The following is a 26564-nucleotide window of genomic DNA, read 5'->3' as shown; positions in this document are numbered from 1 at the left end:
AAGATCTGAGTTCAAATGCAACCTCAGATACTTACCAGCTGTGTGATCTCGGGTAAGTCACTTAATCTGTTTGCCTCAGTTTCCTCATCTGTAAAAAGGAGCTAATAATAGCACCTACCTCCCAGGGTTGTTGTTAAGCTCAAATGACTTATTAATTATAAAATGCTTAACACTTAGTACCTGGCATATAATAAGGGCTATATAAATGTTAGCTGTTGTTATTGTTACCATGCTGCTTTCTTTCTAGGACACTAAATGAAGAGGTATAGAAATTCTGGGCAGGAATTCACACTGAAGGAAAGAAATGCGCAATCTTCAATGCCTTGTAAATTTTAGGGAGCATCATACACCCACCCAGCCTTAGGATTCATATCAATTTCTCTACACTAATTCTACGAAAGGGGACAAAGACATGCACTAAACCAATTATTTTCAGATCAAAATAAAATAAAACTCATCTGATGCCATTAAAATAATGAGTAGAAAACTGAAAATTTAAGTTCCATTCCCAAAGGTTGTCATTGGAAACATTAATATAATGATTACTAGTCAGATATAAAAATCACAATTTTTTACAGTCTGCTTATGAGGCTAGAAGAAAAGGCAGGTATAAATGACAACAACTGCTTGAAAAGTCTGCCAGTTTAATGCCTACATGATGCATTCTGAAGAGAGGAATCTAGTCTTTGAAGCCTGTCAGCAACAGAGGTCTCCCATAATCTAATTGACATTATTTACATAATATTGCTGTCCTGTTGTCCTCCCTTTAATCATAATTCTTTCTTGGGAACTGGAGCAAATAAGAATTAAAGAGGGGAGAGAGAAGAGGAAGACTATTCAGCAGCAAATTGCTTGGAGAAGGAGAAGCCACCATAGGAAATATCTAATTAAAAACGACAAGATCCCCCTCCATACCTTGTTATAACTCCGCCCAGCCGAATCCTTCTCACTGGGTTTGAGTTCCTGCAGCTGCGCGTCTAGAATGTCCACCAATTGTTCCATCAGTCTCACAGATGAGCTCACATCCCCAGCAAACACAGGTCCTTTGGTGTGTTTAGCCAGTTCATTGGCAAGGGCAGCATTCTCTCCACTTCGGATCTGAAATGACAATTTATATTATCTCAGCAGGAGCCCATGGTCTGCTCCCAGCTTCCAAGTTGACTCCCAGCATACCTTTGTGGTGGCAAAACACACATTTGCACACACGTCAAAATCTGCAACTAATTGAGACCAATGAACTTTTTCTTTATCTGGGAAGATGAAAGGTTCTTAGATCCTTGACACACAATAGAAATTTCTTAACAAGCATTATAAAAAAAAACAAACCTCAAACTGAAATCAGATTGGAAAACTGGGGCTGGGGCTCCCATTTCATCAAAACCTTTAGGCTTTTTTTTCCCCCTTGCTATTCTGAGAAGCACAGAAATCTGGTTCATACGAGTGTTGCAGGCATTTAAAAGTCAAACTGAAGTGGTCTGGGACAGATGACGATTGCCTAGCTTTTGTTACCTCACAAAGGTTGATTGTGGAGGAAAAAGAAAACAAAAGGTGATACTGCAATATGCTGTAAATGGGATGTTGCTTATAATGCCCTCTTAAAAGCATTTTATTTGTTCTATCATCATCTGCCAGCTAAACATCTGTTTGGGTTCTGGAAATTCAGTTGCACATTTAAATCTATTTGATTTATTAGGCCTACGTAGAATTCATCTTCGGAACATTAAACCCGACCCAGAACATGCTAAACACGAATGAAATTAAGCAAGCATGCATGCATTAAAAAGCTTAACTTAGTAAAGAATATACCCCAAAACACACGCAGGCTTAACTTTCAATAAATAGTTCACAGACAAAAACTATGCATAATTCTTCTACTTTTAAACTGAACAAAGGGCAATAAAGATGGTTTCAACATACTAAGCTGAATTATTTATGTTCGAAGTTAAAGCCTTTAATCACCAGTGTGTATCATATTAAAAGATTCCAACCAACCTTCTGAGCCAGCTGATTTACCCAGTGTGAGGTACAGTTGCTAAGATCAGGGCCCTTAGGGTTCCATGTGCCGGTGGAAACCACGCAGAGATACGAGGCAGTTCCTACAACAGATGTCGAAAACAACAGTGAAATTGAAACCATTTTTCTGCATGCATTCAGGAAATCAGCTCTGCTGTTCCCGCTCTGTGTGTTAAATTTTGAATAAACGCTAATGGAGGCAGTTGACAATAACTGACGAAAACGTAGGGAATAACACAGATTACAAACAGTAAATATAAAGTCGGTGTAGAAATATCAGACATTTGCAGCAAACCAACCAAAAACCCCATGTTTCCTTGGAATTTCTCCAAAGTAGGGCTTGTAATGACAAAGGCAGCTGTAAGCAATCTTTACTATAGTCCTTGGGCAAAAATATCAAGTATAACCTGGGTCCTCAAGGATTCAAGGCATACATGGCCTGTACTCAAAGGCCTTCTACAGATTAAAATCTAAATGATGCCCGCAGACGTTGTATCATCAGACTTTACAAATATGGCGGTGGCCCTCCCAAAATGGGGGCATTCCATGATGCTTTAAGCACCTACTGAGAACTCTGTGTGCATATGTATATACATGCAAACACATGCACACATATACATGAATTTAAAAAAAATTTTTTTTAATGAATTTTTTTTAATATACATTTTTTTTTTCATATACATTTCACAGGAAATACCTCTTGTTCCCTTGGGACAAGGCCGTTCAACCATCATTCCTCTCTGTGTCTGAGGCCACCAAATCCCCCTGGCTTCTAAAGCTTCGCAGAATCTTTCTGGCGGGGGAAAAATACTTGTTACAGGAGGAATTTTGGTTGTAGAAACTGCTGGAGGTGGTTTAGTCCCTTTGTTTCCTTCTTTTGTTCCACCAGCTAAAGTTGTGCTCATGGGGCCTTTCTGTGAAGGAGTGCTTGTGGTTGACACTGTGGTTTTGAACAGCTCAGCTGAAGAAGTTACTGTCACTGCTGTGGTAGGCACTATGGAAAAAAGATGAGTGTGTTAATCCCGATTTTGCAAAAGTTCACAAGAATCACCGAGAGCTCTAGTCAAAGAAAAAAAAAGACAATTTAATTCAATTATTCTCTAATACGGATTGCGGAGGAAGGACGTGGATACATGTTACACAGAATGAGAAGGCACAGGATGGGTGGACTGCTTAAGAGATGTGCTACGGATGAGTGTCTCCATGTTGGTAAGATTTCTGGATTCACTAGAGCCTTGAATTGCTCTAAAATAACTTATATGTGCTTCTGACTTGAACACACCAGTTTTTGTTGTTTTGCTGATTCTACAATTGCACTGGCATGGAGGTATCCCAGTGTACTAACACAGAGCCTGGGACACTTAAATTAAATTTCTAGTCTTACGGAATTGACTAGGGTATTACTAGGGTAAATGACTTGCCCTTGATCATACAGCTTGTATAGGTCACAGGCAAAACCTGAACCCAGGTCTTCTGGACTCAAAGCTATTCTTTTATCTAATGGTCTCATACTCCTATTTTTAGTCTTTTAAAGTTAATATGCTCCACAGCACCTTTGTATAGGCTTTTACTTCTTAGTCAAATATGGATGACTATTTTCGGGCCACCTCTTTGTAACTTCTTGCTAACACAAGGTGAGGTTTGTGTTTCTAAAACCCAGGAGGAATTATCGCTGTATATGACAATGACGAAAAACACGATTAACCAAATTCCATTCAGCCTAGAAAGAGTGGATAATGGAGTAATTTAAGCTCCTGTTTAGTAAACAATCAAATATGATGTATCAACAAAATCTGAGCCCTACATAACTAGGGCATTAAAAAAAAATCTTAAGTCACCCATTCTACACCTTGCAGGAAAACAATTACTGTAACTAGCTCTTCCCACCAGCAGTCCTTCTTGCTTGAGAGAATTCCAGCACGCTTGATTAGATGCAAACAGAAGAAAAGTCTAGCAAGCCTGTACTGTTTCTATACGTCATCATCGTCATCATCATCATCATCATCATCATCATCATCATCATCATCTCAGGCTTTAACATTCTTAGTTTTGATAAAATGGGAATGAAGGAACAACTAAATCCAGGCAGGGCTAGTTTATAATTTATTCTACTATGTCAAGATAATATTATCTTGAATTTGAAATCCAAATGCAAATGGTATGGGGTCCTTTAAAAAGTTTAAAGGGAAACTTAACAGCATAAAATATCTGAAACATGAAATCATTTAATGTTTTATTTTCTCAAATTAAAAAAAGTTATAACCTACATGTGATTGGAATAGCAGGTAGAGTGAAGCAAAGCTATTTTTAGTCCTACAAGAGTAATTTCAAACTGTCAGAAATAGCTAGATACAAAACACTGCAAAGCTAAAAATTCATCGGTGCATTATTTTTGTCATCACTGGGGAAATAGGAATGTTCTTGGCTCTCAAATTCTTCTACGAAAATACATGAAAAAAAGTCCTTGCAATTATGTTTATGTTTGCTTTTTTATTATTATTAAACTGAGAAAAAGATAATTTTTCTAGCCATATTTATTATTTTATTTTTAAAAAATCCTGCTTAAGAAAGTCATGTTACAGAAAATTACAAGTGTAAAAAAATCCAAAAGTCCAAACTAGAAGATTAAAATTGCCCAGAATTAAATTGATTTAATTCAGCTGATTTCAATTAATTCATTTAATTAAGATATTTAAATTAATAAAATAATGTGAACACAGATTTGATTATATCAAGAAAGTTATCAGGAGTGCACAATGAATTTATCAGGAAAAAAAAAATCTCTCTGCGCACCTGTTTGGGGATCTTAGGTACCAAGTCTCATTTTTCACTAACAGTAAGTGCATACTGTTGCTTCCGCTTTCCTTCTCCATCTCAAAACAGAAACTTCTTGAGCATGTGTTTTATTTCCAGAACATAATTTATTGACTGTTTGAGTGCTGCCTCCATATTTGAGTCAAACTTCATGCCTAGCCAGCTGCTTCAAGAACCGATTCAAACCTGTCTATCTTCCTCTGTAAGCACTTGCCTGACATCTTGTGAAACCTCTGTAATTTTCTTTTGATTACAATGCAGTCAGGCTTTCAGTGCCTTCTCAATTAACATTTGTCAAAAACATCACAATCTTTGCAGAAGTGTCAAGTAACTGCTGCTCATCTAGGGCGCTGGTGCAGGGAGGAGAGAAGGGGATAGAGAAGGGGAGAGAAAGAGGCAAAAGGTTCATCCCGTCACATTTCCTCGTCTCCCATGACATGCTCTCTTTATTAGTACATTAGGGAATGACAGATGTACTTCTAACGAATATTCCCATCAGCATTCCTGCAAGGCCCTAAGGTGAAGAGGTTTGAGTTTGAATGCTGCCTTGACACTTGCCAGCCATTACTAGATCTCTCTAAGTCTCAGTTTCTCCATCAGCAAAATAGGGATAATAACAGCACATACCTCACAATAAGAAGGCATATGTACAAATAACTGTGTAAACCCAAAAGCAATGGAGAAATATGAACTATAATTTAATTATCACATCCTAATTTTTCATAGCTCCTCCATCGCTGGTATCCTTATCCAAAAAAAAAAAAGCATCAATAAAGGGATTCATGACAATCAGCATAAATTGAAAGGGAGCATAAGAGTGGCTGAGTCAAGAAGACTCGGGTTCGGGAACTGCCCCCTGACCCAGAGTGTCTGTGGACCCTGGGCAAAGTCCTCAACTGTCCAGTACTCAAGGCAACTTCTCAAGCACATTATGTTGCACAGGCTATGGACCTCAATGGTGGAAAGTCTTTCCTTGTCTAACTTTCCCTATAGCAAAGAAATCTCCAATCTCTATCCCTATCACAACTTAGGTATCATTTCAGGAAACCCAAAAGAGTTCAACTATGGCTATTTTTCTATTTTTTTCCTGTGACCCAGTATTATAAAATAATTTTACCTCTTTCTGTTTTTCACACTAATTCTTCTATTAAGAAAAAAGACATTTAAGGAGACTGTATAATGTATTAAAAGTAAATCACTTAAATATTTATAATTTCTATGATGGTAACATGAAGACAAGCTAATTAGTGGAAGAATAAACTCATTTTGAATCAACTACCCAGGCAACAAAGAGTCATTCCCCCCAATCCCCACCGCATAACTTGTTACAGCACGTGCAAGTCAACAGTGTAAAAATTGGACAAGAAAGCTATCGTATCTAATTTTTTTCATAATGTTAGAACTTTTAGGTTCACAAAGCATTTTCCATGTTAACTCATTCTGCCTCATAATAACCCTGTAAGGTAGGTGCTGTTACTATCTTCATTTTACAGATGAGAAAATTGAGGCTGAAAGAGGCTGAATGACTAGCCCAGGCTGTCACACCAGTAGTAAGTTTCTGAGGGAGGATTTGAACTCAGGACTTCATGATTCGACATTCAACACTATCCACAGAATTAAAAAAAAAATCCAGGTAGAGACAAGATTACTTTGTCTCCCACTTTAGCACTGGGTAAATATTTTTTCCTAGATTGTTTTAAAGGGGTCTGTGTAAAGCATGTCCAGTTAGAAGCTTATTCCTCATACTTGCTGTACTTAAACCTTGCTTACTCTTGTTGTTAAGGCTGCTTTCAACATTTAGAAGTCGGTAAATAGCTGTAGAATGCAGAGTTCCAGGCCAGAATTTATCACTAAATGGTTTCATAAGGACAACACGTCTGATATCTGGTGAGAATAAATGGGAGATATGGTAAAACTTCTCAACAGAGCATAAGGACCATTAAGAAAACATGAAGACCTGCCCTTCCTCTTGCAACAAAATCATAGTGCAGTTGAATTTTAAAGCCTGCAAGGAGCCTTGGAGATCACCCAGTTCACCAGCTCCCTTCGTCCACAGAGCTGAAGAAGTTTATTTCCAAACCTGTGAAGAAGCGTATTATACACTAAGCACACTTAGGAATATCGCCAAGTTAGTCAAGCTTCCAGACAGGGGGAACAAACTGGCTTTTTGACTCCCTCCTAGCAGTAATGGAGAAGAGAGAGTAAAATTCGTTAAGCTAATGCACCCATTTAACTGGGACCCTGGCAGTTAGACATTCACTATCATCTATAAGTTGGGGTAGATTTATTTTGGTAGTTGTAACTGAGATATTGGCATCTGCCATCAATTTTTCCCTGAAGGAACTGAATTGAATACATACTTAAAAAAATATTACAGTACTCAAATTTTCTCTCCTCTGCTTCTCTGAACTTAACCTATTATTAACAGAATGGACTTTGGCTGGGTGTCTTTTCTATACTTCATAAAGCTAAAATGAGTGTTCATTAAGTTATCCATTCTTTATTATGTTTAAAAAAGTCATGATCACTTTTTTTGAGCACTTAATAACTGAACAAGAATGACTTAAGAAATGGACATTTGTGCTATTTACATTATAATTCTTTAAAAATAAAATATACATAACTTTTAGTGAAAATTCCTTTTTTTCTCCCTCTCACACAGTTGAAATACATGACCTCTTAGCTGGTACAAAACAAATACTTGTAACAGTTTTTTTTTCTTTTTTAGCTGAGAAAAATAGGGAAATTCAAAACCAGTCAAGATATGATCCCCTCCATATGTCTGCAGTACAAACATGTGACCTGATGAAGTAAATCTACAGTTATTCGAAATAAAAAGGAAAAAAGAGAAATGAGGGTTTTAATTGTTATTTGTTTTGTAAACCTATTCTAGAGCAATAATATTTTAGCTAGAAGTTGAAAACAGGCCAAAACTGGAGAAACAGAGTAGGAAAACTGCTAACATAAACAATAGGAAAACAAACAGACAACAGAGTCAAAAACTCAAAAGGAGAGAACGTGCAATAAATGAAAGGCCCATGTCTGAAACCATGAACAAAACACTTTTGCTATTAAGAATGGAGGTGGAGAAGATTACCTTAAAACAAACGGAGGAAAAGTCCTTTAAACAGTAAACTAGCATTTTGCAAAAGGGTCCCTATTAAAAGTTTAAAAGGAGTGAACTGTTTTTTCAGTATCCTTCTGGCCACAGCTACTGTGAGACAGGGCAGCAGACCCAACACAGATGACTTCCGAGTGAATTGCACTCAAGGCAGCCAGCTCTAGTTGCACAGGGAGAGCACAGACCTAATTTCTCCCATCACAGTTTCATCAGCTGCTTTGATCAAACTGCTGTTCAGGTTCACTGTGGCTGACTTCAAGTTCCAAATTGGAATGGTTGTACAAAATGGCAATCCCAAAGAGCATGGGGCCTGAAACTATCCCAGAGTACCTGGCAGGGACTGACGAGGATTCTGGGGAGCTTCAGCGACGGAAAACAGGACAAACAGGGGTGATGGGGGGATTTATGTCACACACATATTAAAAAAAAATCTTGGCATCATTAAGAATCAAATAATAAAACCGGTAAGCAAACAACCTCCTTTGGAAAGGTTTAAGAACTGGATGGGATATTTTATTTCAAATTCCACAACCAAGCCATAGTATTTATTTCCCTCTCAAAGTCACTTACAGAATTAATATTTTAAAAAGAAAGGAGAAAGGTGGGGACACCATCCAGTGACATAGTTGATAAGCAGTAGAAAAGGGACCAGGACATCTCTGAAGAGCCAGGACAAGACAACAGGTTTTTGTTTTGTTTTGTTTTCCCCACTATATTTGAAGGTGTAGTCCCTGAAGGCAGAATACTTGCATTTTTTTCCATCTTTGTTCACGCCAGTATACCAATATTCAGTACAATACTGAGCACATACTGGGCAATTAATAAATGCTAATTCAGTGAAAGCACGAATGAATGTTTAAATGTAACCTCAATGTATACCTTAAAAGAAAGATGGGGGAAGGCAAGAACTGAAGGATTTCGAAGGGAAGATACAAATATAAACCATCAAAAATTGCCTCAAACCACTCATAAACTCACTCTGACTTTGCTCTCCTGTCTACCCTGACCCAGAAAAGTTACAGTATCTCACGACCATCATAAAGGCAGTGGCCTTTCTTCTGAGCTGTTGGAGGCTCCTTAAAACAAATGCATGTTATCAGAGACTTCTCCATCTCTACCAAGGACATCATGCTCTTTTTTTTTTTAAGTTGACTTAAGAGACATTTCTAATCAGGTTTATTTCCAAGCCTTGGAAGCATTTGCTGTCCCACCTATTCTAAATAGCAACATGTTTTCCTGGCTGACAGAAGCCCAGAGATTCACTTCCTTCAAAGATACAACTTTCAACAGCTGACAGAATGATAAAGGTATAAATGAGGCAGAGGGTCACTGTAAGGTCAAATTCTAACTATGTTCCCCTGGTGGTTTTTGACAAACTTATAAATGAGGAATGCTTTACGTTAGCAAAAGGGAAAAAAAAAACACATCGCCACCACACCACCAAAGCATCAATCCCATACAACTGGGGTCAAGGATACAATCCAAATTTCTGGTCTGAGGAGCAAGATATAAAATTAACTTAAGAGAATGATTCAGACACTGTCACTGTGGCCTTTCTACCCAGGAGGAAGATTTAAGTGTTGAAACATTCAGCAGCGGGATGTTATTGGTGCAGCTTGGAGCTGACAAAGTCAAGACAGACACAGATTAGAGACAGAGAGCACAGGGAACAAGTCAATACATCATTACTGTCCCTGTTACAAGAAATGACACAGACTCCGGGTTCTCTCATGACCCTAAATTAGAAATTCAACTAGAAGTGACTATGTCTTTTCCTTTTAAGGTCCTGATCCCATGACACTGTTCAGAATTTAAAAGGAAATTTTCTTATGACAACTTAAAAAAAAAAATAAAGTTTTATTGGGCAACAAAAAAAATTCTCCATCCTAATTATAAATAACTTTAAATAATTCTCCTCTGTTTCCAAAATGTCAAATAACTAAATTATCAAAACTTTGAATTAACTCAATAAATTCAAAGCTAAGCTGGAATAAAAAAATACTGTGCAAGCAAGATATAAGTGTAACATATAAAAGAATATTTTATTAATTCCCATGTCATGAAAATAATTTAATTTTAGTGAAAAGGCATTGTTCTGATCACTTCATCCACTTCAACAGTTTCATGCAGGACTAACAGATGCATGTTAACAGTTGAAGCACTTTCTAGTGTATAACTGAAATGTAGATGGGTTCAAATTATTCTTATGAATATTATTATTCTCATGTGCATTCTCCAAGTCATTATTTTGGGTTCATCTAGTCACTAATAGGAAAATGATTTACAGTCACCACTAATTTACAAGAAACAAGAAAATACAATTGTATGTCACTCACTTCTGATAAGACGCTGGAAAAACTTTTCCTCCTTCTAAGCAGACACAGAAGACTGTGATTGGGACTGCAAGAACACTTATGCCTGGCAATGCACATCAACTCTGCAAATCTCTTGAGACTCCCTAACACACATTTCCCTCAACCACTGGCGCCAGGAAGTTAAAAGGTCTGCACGTAGATTATAATCAATTCAAAAGTCAGGTAGGAAAGCACAAAGCTAACAGGTATCTAGCTTGAAATGTATGAACTCTTTTATTTTCAGCAAAGAACAACTACACTGACATATCATGATAAAACGTATTATGGACAAAGCCTCATACCAGTTTAAAAAACATGACATTTACTGTCATAGCTATCATATTACTGTTTTCTTGTAAAAACAGCCCATGAGATTATGAAATACCACTCTAGCGCACTGTGACATATGACAATATCGGTTCATTCATTCCCTCAATGGGCATTCATGGAGAACCTACTAAGTGCAAACTGTTTAAATACAGTTAGAAAAGGAGGAGGGGAGGAAGAAGGAAAAAAAGGAAGAGGAAGAAGAGGAGTAAAAGGAGAAGGAAGAAGTAGAGAAGAAAGAGGAAAAAAGAAAAGAGGAAGAAAAGGAGGAAGAGAAGAAAGATGAAGAAAGAAAAAAAATAAGAATAAGGCTCAACAGACTAACTGAAATGGAAGCATATTTTAAAATATGTTAGTTTAAATAAACTAGTAAAAAAGCCCCACGTAATTATCAATAAACAAGCATTCCTACCTTGGGCAGGATCCGGTGGACCAAATTCCAGAGAATATCGTAAAATGAAATTGTTGTTCCACACATAAAGTTGATTATCTCTTGGGTTGTAATCTACTGCAGCAATGTATTGGTACTGATTGGGAAAGGGAACATCCACATATTCCCCTCTGTTTAATCTGGTGTTGTAAATATAATCAATTGCATTCTTGCCCGTTTCACTTTCACTGTCTTGATAGACTGACCGAACCACATAGAGGACTCCACAGATCATAAAAGCGTTGGAGGCAGCACGTTTATCATAAATGGTCTCCCAAGTTGCTTCAAATCGAAGAGTGTATGGATTCAACTGGCTAATAACTATCATTCCATTGTTCTGTTCAGTGGCATAAATAACCCACAAACCATTTTCATCAACAGCTAAGTCGATGTCAGTCTTCCCTCCCCATCGGTATGGAGAAGTATCATGGTAGTTAGCATAGTTTATAATTGCCTCTCCACTTTTAATTCTAGTCCTCAAGTCAAATTTCACGATGTTCCTGGTTCTTTCTTTATTAAAAAACACAGCGCCATCATAGACAACAAACCCAGTACCATCCACCCTATTGGGAAGTTTATACGTTGTTGTTTGGCGGCTGTTTTGGAAGTCCTCCAAAGAAGCATATTCTATCAAGGTGTCCGTACGATATGGGGTCCATGGCATGAAATAAATTTTATCTGCAGCCTGAAGAGGGTCTTTGCACCAAGCACCTGCTTTTTGTTCAGCCTCATATATACATGGTGAATCCACAATTGCTTTCAACGTCCCAGGGCAAACAAAAACTAACAGTCACAGAGAGAAGACAAGAATTATAATGAGTTAAAAAAAATACATAAAGGTAAACAAGTGTAAGATATAATGACAATGAACCAGGAAGGAAAGATTCATTTCAGCGGCATGAAATTATAGCTCATTTCAAAAAACTGATGCAAGTACCATCCACCTTTCTAAAAGTTACCACGTTCGATGTATCAACACAGAAAGTGGATTGGGACAATTTTCACAGTTCAAACCAAAGCTTAATGGCATTCTTAATTAAGTTGCAATTATTTGCATTTTACTTTTGCACTTTAATCTTCGGCTTTAGCAATTTATGCATCAAAGGCTTTTAGCTACTGTCTTGCAACACAGGAAGTATTTATTTCAGTCCAGACTCCTCACCTTCCCCCCACCAACCTCCTCTCAAGTCCCCAAAGTGATATCCCCAAATAAAACAAAAACTAAAAACAACAACAACAAAAAAAAAACCCAACCCAAAAACAGTAAAGGAAGACAAAAAAATTTGTCTTCAAATTTAAGGAGAGGGGCTTAAAACGAAGGGGTCTTAATTTACTAAGAAAGTAAAAATAAAATACAAGTATACTGAAAATGCAGTTAGGAGCAGAGTGTACATAACCAAAGCAGTGAAAGAAACAGACCAGGAAAGCCTGTAACCATGGCATGCTATGGAGAGGGTTCTGGAAGCCAGGCAGGATGGCACATTAATAACAAATAAGTACCCAAGGGTGTGAGAAAAAGAGAGGTACAGTAGGAAGAGAGACAGAGAAGGTTCCTTCCCACCCCCACCCCCATCCTTAAGGACTTCGGGAACTAGAGCCCACCACCTGCTTTAACAGCCAAATTTTTATTGCAAACAGTCGACTTCCCTGGGAGGTGCACTTATGAGATCCTGCTGATTAGTAGAGTATCGAGAGTGTTGTGGGGGGAAGGGAGTGAGGAGGTGAACATCCATAAGGCACATAACAAGGAGCTGGGGTTTGGACTGTATTCAGTTATTTACCTTTTTGCTCCACTTCTATTTTAAGCATCGGGAAGAAAAATATAAAAAAAAAAAGAGTGCAAGGAGAAAAGAAAAAAGATTAACATAAATTGACTATTAGTCTTAAGACTGAATTAGTAATAGATGCTAAATATAGGGAGAATAAGAGCTGTACTACTTTGGATAAAGAGAAACAGACAACAGGAAAACCTAGCAGGAGAAAGATTCTAAAGTTACATAAATGAACATGGATCAATCATTTTAGTAGATTAAAGAGGCAATACAGATATGTTGGCATGTTGCTTCACTTAGCGTACCTAAATAAATAATGAAAAGCTTTCACTAATGCATGGCATACATACTCTCCCCTCCCCAATGTCACTCAATAATCTCACCAAGTCCTATTTTATATAGGCATGCACTACACACACACACACACACACAGTCACTCACACACACACGTGCATGCACACACACAAATTTAGCTCCCCCCCCCATTAACCTATCGCCCTTAAGTTCAACCAACATTGATTTCTTTTTTAAGGATGAGGAGAGTAGGAAATTATTGGCCAATTTATCAAAAGCCAAAATATTTTGACATTCAGTTAAAAGTTTTATAAATATTGATAAGGCCACATTTTTATCCAAGCATAATTATGTGAGCTTATGTGGACTTGTGGGCTAAATAAGTGACTAGCTTTCCCTAGTTTCATATCTTCTACCCTGTTAAGATTCTATTCAATTTTATTTCCTCCCCCCAACCCTTTTAATTTGTTTTACCCTGGAGTCCTTAATAAACTCTATATATTCTAAATCTAATACTTAAAAACTAAGCTTAGAAAAATTGTAAGCAAAATACATACAAGAGAAAAGCAAGCACAGTAGGCAAGGAAGAAAAGGGAGAAAGAAAAGTATTGGTTAGCTTATTAAGACAGTCTCTTAGCATCATCAAACTCACTACAGAATAAGCAAGCTAGCATGCAGAAATCACCACACAGAGCATTCAAGGCAGACCCCTCCCCCCTACATACTCCATAAAACAAATGATTAATAGTTACATTACAGGAGCAAACCACCCTCTACCTAATCCCACTCCCCCGAAACCCACCCCCACAAATTAAAAAGGATTATATTGTTACATGAAGCAAGTTACATAAGAATTCTGTTGCTGAAAAGTCTCCTCATAATCATCAGCAATTAAAAAAAACCCTATTGTACATTAGGAGACTTTGAAGTGTGTTGCCTGAGTTTCATAAAACCATCAGAGGAATGAGGATAGTTCTAGCCTTTTTTGATGACAGCAGTGCCCAATTGCAGGAGCATTAGGTATCTTATGGACAGCCTGCGTGCTCACAGGTCGGGCTGTGTTTATTCTCAATGCTACATGCTGACTGGTTCTTGTTTGCTGTTGCCACTGGCGGCGGCTGTTATTGTTCTTGTTTTTTATGGGGGGGGAGGGGTAGAAAGTTTCAAAGAGAAACAGTTTTAGCCAAGTTAAGTGGCACCTCATCCCTTCTACCTTTGTTAAGGTCAACTGGTTTAATAAGCACTTGCTATATACCAGGCACACTGATATCTTCAGGTAACATACTTATTTCTCTCTAATTTCTAATTCTGGATTTATTCAAGTAAATAGACAGTTTGGGGCTCTCTGCAATTCAGAGTTAATGATTTGCAGATGATTCCTTCTGTGCATATAATATGTGAACTTTTTCCTCAGTGAAGAGCAATATTGTACCTGCTTAGAATCAATAACGGTAGGGGAGTGACAGAATGACAAGGATAACAGAAATCGTTAGTTTTATGTCTGCATTACAGCCATATATGATTTGGGGTGATAGATGGTTACAGTCATTAAACAAATGTTACAAATTCCAGCAGAATAAAATATTTAATGTACATATATGTACATAGACATACATATATATAATTTGTCTAAATTGCATTAAAAGTTTAAGCAGAAATATATAGTTTAACGTTTTGTATTTGTTGCAACAAGTTGACTTCTCTTATTCAAAGTATTAACATACTGTACAGTGAAAGGGGAAGAAATCAGGTAGAGAATTATTTGTTTCTTTGTGACTGAATTTCAGTATTATTGAATTTGCTGTCCTGATGAAAACTGCGCAGCAATATCCAAACTTTAAAGATAACAGATAATATTTGGTGAATCATTTCAGACTAATAGTTTTAAATGCTTACAACTTCAATCCATATAAAACTTTTCATAGAGACCTCAAGAAGGGTAAGCACACTAACCCAGCCTTCTATGTGTACGTATGTATTTATATCTACCTACACACACATCAAAACCCTAATATTATCTCCCCATTTAAAGAAAATTTCCAGGCCACTCTTGTAATAGAGTAACATAATTAACACAATTGGCTTTCTTTCCCCAAGTGCATAATATAAACCATTACTTGTCCTAAAAAGGCTGGTTTAGTTAATGTGCAAAGTCAGCCAAGTTCGTTTGCATGTCTGTAGAACAAACAAACATACGTTACCTACCATTGTCAATAGAGGGTTGCATGTTTAGGCAGGAAAAGAATTGGTCTCAGAGAAACTGAGGCATACATACACACACACACACACACATATCACAAACATGTATGTGCATGCGTGCATGTGCACATACACACATGCAAACAGACTCTGTACCTATAGTGACACAAAATATGTTTTATTCTGAAGCCTCTCGATATTTGTCCAATTATTATTTTTATCACCATGTGAAACTTGTAGCAATACTATGTGGTGCAATCTCTCATGATAAGATAATTAGAAATAAAGTTATTTACAGAAAAAAGATAACAAAAAAATGTTGGGGTGGGGGGGGTGTTTAAAATGCCAGCTGGAGGCCTCATTCATCAAGTCTTTCTAGTGCATCTTAAATTTGTTCAGGGGATCATGGGAAAGGGCAGGACAAATCTCAGCACTTCTAGTACTTCTCAAGAGTCTTATGCATATAGGTGTATGTGATTATTTAATTATATGTGAGGTGTTCAGATGTTACATATCATATATGCATGTGTATACTCGTGCATGTTCAGTACCTCTGGGAATGATTAAAAGTCTATGTGTATATATGTACACACTTGTTCAATCATTACATATGAAGTATTTAGATAGTACATATAACATATATGTGTATATCTGTGCATGTTTAAGGATTGAAGTAACGCTAAACTATTAGTATTGCTAATAGTTTCTGCTGAAGTCATTCATACCTAAAAATTTCCATGAATATTGAAATTTTTTTGACATTAGTTGTGGAGGAAGAAAAACACATTTTAAGGATTTTTAAGTTCCTAGAGGATTTGTTTTGAATAGTTACTGGTGTAGTGCCACATGACAAAAGATACCAAATATATATTATTTAATGATGATATCATTTCCATCCAATCAGTAAACTGTAGAAAGAGGCATGCAAATTTGACTTGACCATGGAGAAACACAATGGAAGAAGAGAACATGTGAAAGCTAGACCCTAAAAAGAGCAGCAGGTAGAGGAGACAGATAATAGAGAACATGATAAATGAAACTTTTTTTTTAACATAGCATGTAGAGAAGATGACAGAAATCATGGCATTTCAAATGCTTTAAGAATGATTTTTAAAAGAGACGTCTAATAGGTAAAGAGCTTTTGCAGCCCTACGGAAAATCTGTACAAATGAAACTGTGTGGCACCACTACATAGGATAATTCTATTTTCTTAATGTGTCATTAGGAGGGAAAGAAAAGCCACAGACCCATTGCTGCCTCGTGCCAACATCTAGGAAGCGAATGTAAACTGAATTACCAGTAAAGAGAACAAATTACTTTTCTGAATCTGGTTTTGTGTTAGAGTTTAATGCTCACACACAATGGACTAGACTTCTGAACAGCTGAAAAGGTAAAATTTCTGAAAGTTAGAATGACCAGGAGATATCCAAACTTTTCCCCCTGTCAAACAGCATGAGAAATTACTGAAGTCTGAAAATAATATGTGCATAATACTGTTCTTGGTCTATGGCCTTTGTTACAGGGACTGGCTCCAGGGAGACTCAACTCTTGGCAGCTCTGACTCATTCCATTGTTAGGGTCAGGACGTGTATCCCTTTTTTAATTGGAGGACTGAAACCATGCTAAATTCAAGTAAAAGCGACTTTACGGGACAGAATAATTTCAGTTAGCTCAAAACAACACAGTTCCTCTGGTGGCAAAAAGAGAATGATTATATAAGCCACCAATATTACGCACAGGGGAAATGGAGCTAAGATCAGTGCTCACAGTAGGCTTCCGATCCTACAAATGGTACAGGGGAAAAAAAGGAAATGCACACAAAAAAGCATCCATTTTACAGTAACACGGGAACACACAGCAAGGATAAAACAAAAAAGATGATCTGTATTTGGCCTTTAACTGATACACCATAATCCTAAATCAATTTAATAGTAGAAAGCACTTTAGCGGGAGGCCTGCAAACTTTTTCATTTTTAAACATGTTGAAAAAATAACCTTCACTGCCAGTTTGAACATGACGAGTCTCATGCCAGAATTCATTCTTTTGGTGTCTAAGTCTGTAAACGCTCTTATTTCAGTATGCCTCTGAATCAGATTTTACATGTGAGTAGACACACTTCTATTGGGGGTGAATTCTGACAAAGAACTCTGGTTTCAGATGGGCTATTGGCTTCTAGGTCATGTGACCACCTGTTCCTTTTAAAATGACAAGCAATTACAGGAAATGACCCAAAATGGTGTCACACACAAAAAAATAAGTGATATATTTAAAGCTTTCAAGTTGACTCAAATGGTATGGCTGAATAAGTGCCGAATAAGTAAAAGAGGATTCCAAAATTTAAATTCTGATTAGAAATTTAAAGAATTCACAGATTCTTAAGCCACTGCTTGACTCCTTACTTGTAATTTTCATCACTTTAAAAAATATTTATGTTCTTTCCTAAGATGCTACTCACAACAGGTGCTTTTCCACAATTTTGCTTGATGTGTTTCAGTTATATTGACTTTGATGAGTGGCATGGACAAATCTGCTGCTGAATCAGACAAAGAAAACTTCCCTCAACAAAACTGAGCAACGAAGGAAGCAGTTGCCTCCATTACCCCAATGGCGACTTTCACCATGTACCAAAGTAACCACAGCAGCAGGTTGTTTTTCAAGGGACTCAGGATTAAAATTGAAGTCAATTCCTTCTTTAGAAAGCTGCGAGCCAAACCAATTTGTCAGCAACTGGTATTGGGCAAAAGTACAAATTTCTATCTGGCCTATTGAATAGCTAATTCAAGTTTGTTTTCTGGAAAAACACTAGCCTTAAAAGCCAAACACTTAAGAACACAGACAGACACTTGGCCAGCGTCACATTATGGCTTCCTTCCACACTTGGTGAAGCTAATTGGAGGCCCTAGTCTGTAAGTGCTCTGCATGCATAATGGTTCTGGAGGCCATAAATGTATGCTTCTCTTTTATGGAGTTGTGTTCCAGCATCAAGTGGAAAGGTTAGAGGAAGTGAACAAGAACAAAACATTTATACTTACTATAAGGGACACATTCATATTGGACTTCAAGGTATTTGTATGTTCCGGGACAAGGGTCAGGAAATACATCTGACCCAGTAACTACTATGCATTGCGTTCGGTTGTTACACCTGTAATGGGAGCAAAGAGAAAAGCTCATTAATTTAAACTGGAATATGAATCTGTAATTCACTACCGACTCAATGAAGCAACAAGATCAACCAATATTAGATCAATTGAAGCTTGTAAATCATGTGTATCAAAACAGTATATTTCAATTCATGGCTATCTGAGTTCACAGCAACTATGAATCCAGGCTTTATTAGAGACTGTAGCTATAAAGGGGGAAACAATTAATCTTTCAGGACACAAGTCATTTTTATTAAAATTTTATTTCTATGCCATTCAATTGTTTAAAATATATCATAAAATGTAAAAAACAACAGAAACATAATCTTTTAATGCTGAACTAAGAGGGGGAGAAGGGGGAGGTAAGAAAAAAGGGAAAGAGAGATGGAGGAAGGAATAGGAAGGGAGAAAACAGGATGAGAGAGAGAGATTAAAAAGGAAAATAGAAGAGCCTAGCTGGTATTCTTAAAGGTGTTGTCAGCAAACAGGAGGGAAATACTCAATTGAAGGAATTCTCTCTTAAAACTGCTGATAACTTGCTAGGGACTTTCATGAGGCACATATATGTGAAGTTACTTGCCCACAGTCACAAAGCTAGCAAATGTCAGAGGCAAGATTTGAATCTTGGTCTTGATGGCTATAAGACCAATCCTCCATCTACGAGCCAGGCTGCCCATAAAAAGAAAATAAACACAGCCGTGAAAGAAATTATTTGGTCACTGGCAACTTGCAAGATAATTTCTCTACCACAGGTATTTTCCACACCGTTGAATACAAAATCACAGACCAGTGTGATACACCTCCCATACAAAAATGTCCTTCCCCACCCATAATGCTAAGATTAATTTACAAATTCTTTTATATAAATTGACATAACGAAAGGACATAGGTGAGAAGTTATGATTTGATATTCCCTGGAATAGTCTATTTTGCTATACCAAATTAAAATGCTATATTATTCCAATGATAAACCTCTTAGAGATATACATTTTTTTCTCTAAATTAGAATAGACAGACTATGTCTTGACTGAGCAAAATAATACATACTTAACATCTGTACAGTGGTCTCTATCTCCATGTCCTTTTTATTCATCTGAATCAAAGTTACCTACATTTGGAAGGGGTCCTATGACAAAGGTTATGCACTCCAGAATTGAAATGGAACAAATTAGGAAACAGAGAATCAAGTAAGGTCCTAGGAGCTAGTTAGTGGTAGAGCCAAGAATTAAAACCCAAATCCCCATAATGATTAGTTCACCGCTAAATTGTTGGCTCCTGAAAAAAAGACACTAATAGGCCCACAAATTAAGAGGTGGAAGGCACCATATAGGTCGAATCCAACCCCTTTCATTTTACAGATGAGGAAACTGAATCTCTGAAAGGTTAAATAATATGCCCGAGGTCAAACAGATACCAAGTGGAGTATTCAGAGATTGGCTCTGTTTGGCACCATCAGTAATGGACAAACACTGAGAAGAGAAGGAAGAAATATTTATTACTGAAAAATCACACAGATAACTTTTTTTTGGAAGGAGAACAGAAAGGGGCATGACCTTTGTAATAATTGGACTACAGTCTCAGATCAGATTTGTCTTGGCTCCTTGGATCACAAAATCTCAATTAGCTTTTAGATTTTAACAGGACAAAATTTAAGAGTAATACAGGTCAAAGTGTAATATAATGACTCTGAAGAAGATGTCTTATACTGTTATTTGAATTATATTATAATGGATATTACTCAAATAAGATCAAAATTATTAATGGCAATTTTATTTTGATTAATGTATGATAAACTATGACTTCTCATAAATGTATCACTAGTATAGTAATTTTGACCATGTGAAGAACATGAATGTAATAACGCTGAGTTTGTTTGAAATGCTCTTTTTACTCCGTTTGCAAAACAATAACAACAAAGACTGGCTATAAGGAACTAACTTAACTCAGCTAAAGAAACTCAAAGCTCATCTTCTAAGATGAAGGGAAGTACCCATACTCATAATTTCATTAGCATCAAATCATCATTACCCTTTCAATACTTTAAGAGTGGACCATTATGGGGTAGTGGCTGTGTGGCTCTGAGGCACAAAGGTTGGGTTTCAAATACCACCTCTGAACATATACTGTCAGTGTGAATCTGGACAAGTCTCTCTCAAGGTTCCCAGGCAATTCTCTAACAATAATAGCAACATTTTTAATCATGCTTTAAAGTTAGCAAAGTGCTTTACAAATATCGTATTTTACGAGTATTATCTCTAAGACATATATTGCTGAGAAGGTGCTTATCTCTTCTGGTAGAAGGCTTTTCCTATAACATGAAATCAAGTTCTAGTCAAAATAATTAATTAGCCAATGTGCAGCAGATAAACTGCACTGGCATATGATGTGAGGAGATCCAGAAAAAGATCCCTGGCATGTTGATTGGACCCTTTTTGAAGGATGTCTAGGAGGACATGGATAAGAAACAGAGAAGATAAGCATGGATGGCTTGTAACCTCAGCTGCTGGAAGGAGTATTAGCATCAGTGAGATTATGGAACTACAGTACCAAAGAACAGCCAATAAAGAAGAGATGAAAAATTAAAAGGATGAATAGAATTTATGTAAAATTTGTTTAATGGACTTAATAATGGTTATGCTTTCTATAATCTAACGCTGAGTGCACTAGAGGCATATAGATGGACAGTATTATCATTTCTTTGGGATAGCTTCAGGATGAAGAGTCTAATAGCAGCTGTGCTATTTAATCATATATACTTCAAAAATAGATGTATCTCTGGCAAAAACAAACAAACAAAAAAACAACGCTCTCCCCTGGAATGTTAGTTAATAAAGATTTCTAAACTCAAATAATTCTGGAAATAAAATTATTGCCAATTTTTTGGGGGGCAAGCATTATATGGTCACTAGAGAAAAGATTCATTAATGATTAACCTGAACTTTTTCATTTGTTTTAACCACTGCAATTATTTCTATGCAAAAATATTGTAAGCTTGATCCATTTAAATCTGTCCCAAGTAAAGGCAGATGATTAATCTAAGACATGGCTATTTCCTGGAATTTGAAGAATATAAACACTAAGACATTTAACTATGATTTGTTTTTGCTAAATCTAAACTATCTCCCCTTAATTTTAAGGCACCTTAAATCTCTGATAATTAGATTTTTTAAAAAATGAGTTGTACACGGAAAGAATTTAATAGCTACCTTTGATGATTTTTTTCTATTATTCCGTTATGCCTGCTACAATAAGAGTTTGACTTTATTCCTTGCTACATACTAAATACGAGACCCGCCTGACACATAACCACCTAATGATGGGATCCCAGTGATGTTACAGAAACTGTGTGTACTAAGCCAGGAAGGTCAAACTCGAGTAGAAATAAGTGCCACTGATCATCAGTACATAAGGATCCCTACAAGCGCATACTAAGAAAACCACATGTTAACATTAAACTGTGTTTCACTGCATTTTTATTTATTTTGTTTAATATTCCCCAATTATATTTAACCTGATTCCTGCCATACTTGGAGCAGCCTGACGTCCATGTGTTGGACACTTCTGCTGTAAGGCACCTTTCAAAGACAGTAGTAACAGAGAAGTTGCTGAGGTCATTCATTGCATTACTACAAAGGCTTACCAAATCAGTGAATTCACAGGTCCAGGCCCTATTCCTCATATATTAAATAAATAACACATGTGGCTTAAAGTTGAAATGTCAGGTTAAGATGAAAAGTTATTTTTGTATGATATGCTAATCGAAAATTATTTTTGTATGATATGCTAATCTAAAATTATCCTGATAAGTAGGAAGTGAGTGTCATCTAATATCTGAAAAGCAGAGATTCAAGAATGGGGGGGAAAAAAAACCAAACGTTTTGTAACTGACAAGAAAATGACCATAAACTGGAGAGACCTCCTTTGTGAGCTCTGTAACATACAATGCACCAAAACACCACCACCACTACCACCACCACAAGTAAATTTCATTCTCATTACATAGGTCAAAGAGCCCTGCTTTGAAATTACACACATGTGAATTATTACACTTTGCTACTCATTCCTACAGTTGTATTTTTTTTTTCACTTCATCTAAAGTAAGAAATTCCCATTCAGAAATAAGGCCAGTTGATTCTGTCTTCTCAAGAGAGGATGAAAAAAAAAATCTTGAAACAGAACACCTTCAAGTTACAGTCTAATTAACTTCTGAAATACAAGGGAAGAAAAAAACAATAAATTCAGTACATTTACAGAATAAAGTTAATTCGAAAAGCCTTTAAGATATTGAGCTGGTATGTGTCCAAAACTTACGTGAGACAAAGGACCTTTAAAAAACAAATCTTAAAGAACACCACATTATAGCAAATAGCACTCATTCAGTAGTCTGATGACCATTTGTTCATTTACTAAGTATATATTATGTGTAAGGCTTTTTGCTAGATACTAAGGAAGTGCCAAAGAGAAATAAGGCCTCAAGGATCTGACCTGACCTCAAGAGTGTTGGGGAATCTAACTTTAGAATCACATAGTCCAATGCCCCACCCAACCTACAGTCATCTATCTCCTCTACAATCTGTAGCAGATACTAACCTAGCTTTTACTTATATATTGATTTTTATTAATAGTGTACAGTTTCATCATAACAAAATCTAATGTTTTATTTTGCTCTGGACCTGTGAATTGATCAGTTTAGACAGATATCTTTCTCTACCGATGAATATCAGTAAACTCTTCTGTAATTTATAGTTCTCCAGGGCAGGGAAAGGCTAAGCGACCATAGGTCACACACTGCCAGTAAGTCAGAAGCACAATTTGAACACTGACCAATCCGTCCTCTATTCACGACCTCAGAAAGTCTGAGCATATACTACTACAAGATCCAATGGTACCAGTTAGGGCATTCTTAATATTCACAATGACAAAACGATTAATTTATTACAAGAAAATAAATACAACTTTTGACAAGACACATAGTAACAGCTGATTTTATGTTCCATATAAGCATATGAATTATTCAGAAACCAGAGTTGTGCACAGATCAAAAGCACTTTTGTGGAAAGTTATCTGTTTTGTTTTTGTCCCTAACCACTGTGAGGGAAATAAAAATGCTAACGGCTGGTTCTGAACTATTCAAACACTCTCCTTCCTTTATCATTTAAAGTGTAAAAACAAAACAAAACAAGATTGTATTTTCACAAACCACAGGTGTCAATTAGTCTAATTAGAAAGCAAATTCTTAAAAACTAATTTAATAATTAAATTAACATGCTTAAATGTGTCTCATAACTATTTGCTTATCTGGACTGGTTCTTTACATGACAGAGAGATAAATGGATGCCCCTCGCCCCCTCCCCAACCAATAATTTCCACAGATCTGCAAAAATTACAGCGGCGGAAGGAAAAACAAATCTTTCTTTTTCATGTGTCATCTTCCCTGTGTTGCGTAAATTTCTCCATGTACACAGCTTTAAAAAGAGCAGTACTTCTCATGCTAATTTGTTTCCATTGCAACTCTAATCTTGACTTGTACAATGCCCAACAAATTGCTTTTACTCCTCTTTTGATTATCTTATGCTCGTTATTACATTTTACCAAGTGCAAAGTATGGAGATGAGATTCTATGTGTAATCTATTGTGTGAGGTGTTTTAATCAATAGTCTTGTTCTGCTGATTAAGCAGGGGCTTGTGTTTTGGCAAGATAACATTAGTTTCTCCAGTCATGCTCCAAAAACCATTGGGAATCTTCAGCAGATCATTAGATATGCTACAATAAAACTTTGGTACATTCTCTTTTCTTCCTTAAATTACTTCTTCACTGTCCTATCATTCCCCGTCACCGATGGCACTGCATTATTATTATTATAGCTCCCCTGAAACTCGCACCAGAGCTATGTCTCCAGGCCATAGGACGCCATTTTCAATTGAAGCTTCTGCTTGAAAATATAAATTAAGAAAATTTCATTATCTCCTGCCAGGGGCCATTATTCACCAGTGTTCTATGGAAGATTAAAAATGCAAAATCTATGGACTTGAACAAATACTCCAGCATTCAAATGAAAAGCTCTGCCGATTATGACAGAACCTAAAACTCAACTACAGCGGAAGTTCTGAAGAGTCATCACCAGAATCAATATTGTACTAAACCTGCAGGGAGTAGGGGAGTGCCGAGCTCTGGAGAGAGAAGTGTCATATTTATCACAACACAAGGTTTTCATTAGTGGCTGCTATCATTTGAAACAATTCACTTATACAATAATAGTAATCTCAGGTGATAACGACCATAGCTGTAAAGCTGGAAGGGGCCTCAGAACCATTTAGTCTAATCTCTCAATTTTAAAAATGGAAATTGATGCCCTGGAAAATTAAGTGACTTGCTCAAGGTCATACAGGTACTAAGCATCAAGTGGGATTGGACCCCAGGTCCTCCATCCTCTGACTTCTGACCTTGTGCTTTTTTCTTTCCCCCCAATTCTATGTCGGTTCTTTTGATGAATCACCAGATCTTTGGGATAAAAGTGCACATGGTTTAGAGATGGAAATAACTCTTTTGAGGCAACTGGGTATCATTTGATAATACCAATACCCCCTGGTCTATTCAGGACATCCCCATGAGTGTCCTAAAATATATAAAGTCATCATCAAGAGTAAGTTATATATTTCCCAAAGAATAGGTTGCTCCTGGTATCCTCACTAAAATGAAGTCATTCTCTATTCTAACCTTGCCTTAGAGCATTACAATTCAAGAGAGGGCTATATTCTTTCTAGGTGCGTAAGTCAGGGAGAAAAAAGTCCAAATAAACCCACAGATTTATAAACTCACAAAAAGCCCACAAAAACAAACAAAACCATGGAATCACCAAGACCAATAAAAATGTGCTGACACCCTCTACCACAGCACACTTGTCTCACCTTAAAAAAAACCTCGTTTAACACACACACACACACACACACACACACACAGAGTTTACTAGACTATCTGTAAATACAATTCCACGGCAGCTAAAAAGCAGATATCCATCCAGCAAACTGTTATCTCTATTTCTTGGAGAATCGTGTGTCATTGTTGGCACACTACAGTGCCATAAAAGCCAATATGTCTCCCCATGGCTCTATAATCTGTATAGCAGGGAGAGAAATGGGCAACCTAGCCAGAGAATATACCCCTGTACCAGTCTCCAGGGCATCTCTAACTTCCTTGTATTCAAATGTGGGACCCTTCCTCAATACAAAGAGAATTCCCACAGAAACCACCCAACATATAGGTCCAGACTTAATTCCCATCTCCACTATTCACTACCTGAAGAACCTTCGGCCAGTCCCTTAACATCTATGAGCCTTAGTTTCTTCATCTGTAGAATGAGAGGGTGAGAATAAATGACATTCAAGGTCCTTTCCAGCCCTGATGCCTATGATCATGACTTCAATAAGTATAAGTCAAATGTTCCTAAGGAACTTAGTATGGCCAAGAAGTTTTCTATCCTTACCATACCAAGGTGACTGTTGACTTTACAGATATGTGGTAATGAAAAACTGAACAGAATGTTAGATCAAGTCTTTGAAAGAAAGTAAACTGTTGTTTATTTATAACAAGATGTTCTTTAATCATCCCAACTTCCATACTGTAGGGCTAAGGAAAATGGGTTCAGCTTTCTTTAAATATTTAATAATGATGATTTGTGAGTCTTCCTAATTACTAAGTAAACATAACATTAGGAAACTAAATGATATGTAATTAACATGGCAAAAAGAGGTGTTCTATAATAATGCCATCATTTGTCAAATAAATATGTACTCTTAATTAATTTAATAATGAGCTATCCACAGCATTCCTATCAGTCTTGTAAAATTCCTAACTTCATAACTGTTGAGTTGTTATTTTAAGGATCAGCATTTTACATACTCTGAAGTTCATCAATGAAAAGAGTGACTTCTCCACTCTTATTTATGATCACTGAGTAAATATCAATGTTTGTAAGGCCTTTATATTTCGGAAAATCTTAACATAACTTTTGTTTAGTTCAAATCTTACTGGTGATTTTTAATACATTTAAATAATGTTTCAGGAAGAAAAAGAACCACAGATAATATTTTAATCACTA

General features: G+C 36.7%; 1 protein-coding gene across 14 annotated transcripts in view; it reads right to left on the bottom strand.

Moving 5' to 3' along the window:
- The window catches only part of ADGRL2 (adhesion G protein-coupled receptor L2), a 229873-nt gene that overhangs the window by 44354 nt on the left and 158955 nt on the right, over window positions 1–26564 (bottom strand). For 10 of the 14 annotated variants that reach the window (XM_078156538.1, XM_078156544.1, XM_078156545.1 and 7 more), the window contains exons 4-8: window positions 18358–18467; window positions 11042–11842; window positions 2711–3007; window positions 1993–2096; window positions 916–1098 (exon numbers count right to left, since the gene is read on the bottom strand). In XM_078156538.1, the coding sequence (XP_078012664.1) occupies window positions 916–1098; window positions 1993–2096; window positions 2711–3007; window positions 11042–11842; window positions 18358–18467 (1495 nt within the window). The remainder of the gene's footprint in view (window positions 1–915; window positions 1099–1992; window positions 2097–2710; window positions 3008–11041; window positions 11843–18357; window positions 18468–26564) is intronic. The other 4 variants (XM_078156540.1, XM_078156541.1, XM_078156542.1 and 1 more) reach the window with 1 other exon arrangement.

The sequence above is a fragment of the Phascolarctos cinereus genome, unplaced genomic scaffold (genome assembly GCF_003287225.1).
Source record: "Phascolarctos cinereus isolate Bilbo 61053 unplaced genomic scaffold, phaCin_HiC Scaffold_5;HRSCAF=322, whole genome shotgun sequence".
NCBI classification, from domain to species: Eukaryota; Metazoa; Chordata; class Mammalia; order Diprotodontia; family Phascolarctidae; genus Phascolarctos; species Phascolarctos cinereus.
This window is presented reverse-complemented; position numbering and strand designations above follow the sequence as displayed.